This window comes from Cryptomeria japonica, chromosome 8 (assembly GCF_030272615.1).
Source record: "Cryptomeria japonica chromosome 8, Sugi_1.0, whole genome shotgun sequence".
Taxonomy (NCBI): Eukaryota; Viridiplantae; Streptophyta; class Pinopsida; order Cupressales; family Cupressaceae; genus Cryptomeria; species Cryptomeria japonica.
Genome location: NC_081412.1, coordinates 738,344,383 through 738,348,442, shown reverse-complemented (window position 1 = coordinate 738,348,442; position 4,060 = coordinate 738,344,383). Strand labels below are relative to the sequence as shown.

Sequence of the window (4,060 nt, the reverse complement as noted above, 5' to 3'; positions counted from 1 at the left end):
CCTCTGCAACAAATTTGATTACAAAGTTTGACCTTTTCATTAAAAAGACCCACAACAAACCCAAGATACCTAGACACGACCTTGGACGAACCAAAAAGGACCCAAGGACTCACCTTAAATATCCTAACCCAATGAAACGAATTAGAAATTATATTCCACATCCGCATGTCAAAAACTATAGGCTGCAATGGCTACCCCACAAATGTTCACGAGAGTCGCAGAACCATAGCTGTAGTGTGGCAAGGCCCTTCTCACGATGGGAATTACCTATCAATGTAAAAAGAACAGAGATTTTTTCCCTGCATTCACTAGATTATTTCTAACTTTACCCAAAACCACGAGCAAAATGTTTTTAAATTTTCAACCCTATAATAATACCTAAATTCGCTGATCCCTATGGAGAGTTGTTTACCAAATTTTAGTTAATTGTTACCTCGGCTCGTTCTTAGAATTCCATTCCAAGTGCCACCAAATATTTAAAGTGTAATAACTAAATTATTGAGCCAAATTCATATTGTAAAGTGGAACAAACACATTGTTCACCCAACGGGGACCCAAGGTCTCGCCTTGGATATCCTAGTTCATGAACCTAGAGTAACAACATAGATGATAGAACACATCGTGCACCAATTTCCATACACAAAATACACTACGATTACAGAGCAATATATCGTATCTAATTGATAAAATATTGTATCGAGTAATGCTCCTCTGGATCTTAATCTTGTAACACCAAACAGAGGCAAGTATGATTTGCCCAAGATCTTGCCCATGCACCCAAGATTCACTGGAAATTTCACACATTGAACCTTTTCTCCAATCAATCCTCCGGAACTTTGATTGATATATTTAATTTGAGAATTCAAAATGGAAAATTTTTAAAATTGTTAAGAAAAAATTAACCTCATGCCTTTCTTCAAATAAAAGGGCCTTTCTAGTCTTTTTGTCTTAACTGTCCAATCATAAGACACCATTAATTGGGGACAATTCATTCAATTCAACAGATCAGCTCAACAAAAAGTTCCATGGTAATATCAATTTATGAGCCCAAAAATCAAAGCACATGCAACTTTAACCAAGCAAATTGAGACAATGTCAACTATTCTGACTGATTTAAAAATCTAACAAAACTTAAACTATCTCCACTTTTTAAATAATAATTCATTTCAATTGTGCAATAAAATGAAACATCTAGTCAACACTGGAATTGTCTTGTCCACAATCAATAAAATTGGATCTCAATCAACTTTAAATTTTGGTAAGTTCTGCTGTCTTCTCCCATATAAAGAAGCAGACGCGATAAAATTTTCTAAGTTTCATCTAACATGGAATCTTCTACAACAATTTTGGTCTTCAACTCTAAAACAGATACAGAAGATGTAAATGAACAGTGACGGTACACTGCATCCACAATGGAAAATATTCTAGTCAGAATCCTCTGCCAAAATCAGTAATAATAACCGAGGCTAAAGTCAATGGTATTTTATGTAATTTCCAATTAGTTACCGGTGAATAAATAGATAGGTTGTGCTATAAGGATTATAAAGACTATATTCATAAAAATACATAACATTAGTAGCATGAAGAATCAAATCCAAAAATACAACAGCATTGACTAAAATATTTTAATCACTACCACTGAGACATACCTTATATGCTACTAGGGTACATGAAAACCCTAACTCGTCCTCCCTGCCATTCCCAAATTTTCATGTTGTCAATATTTATCAACAAACAAACAAAACTACCATCTGAATCAAATATAGCTATTTCACTAATTATAGGCATACCATTGACTTTGGAGGTAAATTTCTCTTGAACTTTGCCCTCACAATACCACTGTTACCATGCGGTCTCGTTACTTTCCCCCAAATGGACCTGAAAAAGGTTCCATTTTTCTTTGTTTTGGCCTTGTACACATAGGCCATTCTTTTGCCTTGATACCATTCCACCTCCTCGCGTGTGTTTACTCCCTCTATTTGAATGAGAGATGTGTTTGGATATTGATTTGATTTGGACCTGTTCAAAAAATGGAACAGATTAGAAAAGAACCATTATCATATTAATTAATTGAAGTGAAGAACGAAGTCAATGAGACTGAAGAGTAATTTCAAGGGACGCTTTAAATAAATTTTAGCAAATATACCTTTTGTAACCGAGAATTACTCCTCGTACATACAGCCTAGATAGAGAAAAATGTACCAAATGGTTAGTATCTCTATAAATTACCAGGGTAAAAAAACCGTACACTTCCAGATGACTATAAAGTTTATGCGAAAAGCTTCTATTTCTAATAAGAGCAAAGAAGACTGTCTCAAAATGAGATCCATTACTTCTTCAATATTATACATGATTTATTTAAAATTATTTTTACCTTACTGAAATAAATGTTTCTTAGCCAGAGTTATCAATCATGCTGTAGAAACTAACAATTAGCTGACATACAGCCCTTGAATTGTTACTGTTCAAAACCAGATGTAAAAGACTTAAGACTTCTAAGATTAATTAAACTCGGGCTATAGCTGACCACTGATGAGATCTTGTAAATAGACAACAAATGAAATAGCAATTTTTTTGTACCTTTCAAATCATATGAAAGCTTAGAATTAGACATAAGATAACTGTAACCTTCTATTTTGAGTCATACACCAAGTGGAAAATGGGTAAATTCCATCATCAACTGAAAACATTATGAAATATCTGAATCATTGTATTGTGACTCAGAACGTCTACATAACATTCATCAATCCCTAAACCAGTCATTCAAAATGAATCAGTTTGGCTTTACTAATGAATCTCATAATGTCTCGTCTTTGTCTGGTTTGGTAAGACCATGCCATCCTAGGTTACTCTTAGTGAATCTGGACAGGTCAAGATTTAACTTAAATAATGATAGAGAATCTTATTTTAGAAAATCTTTTTTTAGAAGTTTTTTGCAGAACCAAGCTCAATATGCATCTTCTGAGTCCAAATCTCGAAAATATATATGCCTAACTACTAAATTGTAACTACAAAACAAATACCCTAACTGATTCTCAAGTCTGCTACAATAAAATCTGCAAGATATTCATGTGGACTCACCTGTGAAAACTGGTATAAAAACATTGGCAATTGTCAAAAAGTCCTAAAATGAAAAACTTAGAAAAAAGTACATAGTGAATTTTCAAGGAAACATAGATTTGCCACACGACGTACACATAAAATGTGATATTGTGAAATTTTTCGGAAGAATTGTATAAGGAGTTGTAGAAAGGCGCCAAATAGCTTTAGGCAGTGGATATGGTTTAAAATAGACTGAGGTAACAAATATGGGTTATGTCTTAATATATGCCAAAGAATGTATGTCAACAGATCCCAAAAGCACGCCTATCGAGCATCTTAGACAAGCATTTGGTTAAAATCATATGGGCTAATAAGATATTACCATTATGAAACAATGCAGTTACGACATTATAAATGTTATGATCAGATTCTTGTAAAAGATGCAAAAAGACTCATTGTTATCGATCAGGGTTCCGGTCTGAAAAGCCATCGATTCAAACTTAAATCTCAACATATCCTCTCACCTCATCATCTCAACCAACTCCCAATTTCTTTGCACAAAATTTATCACTTTTTCTTGAACAGGGTCTTAGATTTCTCAGAAAAGAAAAGGGTGTTGTGGATTGCTTACCTGATACGCTCTCCTTCGCGCTCCTTCACCATTTTTGCTGAAAGTGCGAGGCGGCCCTCTTCCTCGCTGCTCTTCTCGCCCTAAACCTTGAAACCCTTAAAAACCCTAAAGAAATCTGAAAAGATAAATGCACTTTTTACCATATTATATCCAAGTAAGCTGAAATCCTAATTCAAGCTTCTCAACCCTTTTTAATATTTTAATGTGAGTGAATGTTATAATTCGTTAGGTTGGCTGTTGGAAAAGAATGTATGAATAAAAAATAAAAAATTAGTCAATGTTTGTAATTTATTTTTTAATATTCTCACAAATCCTTTTTTTTTAATGTGAGATTTTGTAGTCTAAGAAAATTAGTGAGATAGATGAAAAATCTGTGAGAGTTCAATT

The 4,060-nt window shown here is 33.7% G+C and overlaps 1 protein-coding gene across 1 annotated transcript; it reads right to left on the bottom strand.

Annotated features, from left to right (window-relative positions):
• Positions 1-1,122: 1,122 nt before the first annotated feature.
• On the bottom strand, positions 1,123-3,832 carry LOC131061455 (large ribosomal subunit protein eL33y). The gene is made up of 5 exons (XM_057995151.2): positions 3,674-3,832; positions 2,147-2,182; positions 1,791-2,019; positions 1,650-1,692; positions 1,123-1,401 (listed from the first exon to the last, which is right to left on the bottom strand). Exons 1-4 carry the CDS (start codon positions 3,703-3,705, stop codon positions 1,651-1,653), a joined length of 339 nt encoding a protein of 112 aa, XP_057851134.1. The 5' UTR covers positions 3,706-3,832; the 3' UTR covers positions 1,123-1,401; position 1,650.
• Between the last annotated feature and the right edge of the window lie 228 nt (positions 3,833-4,060).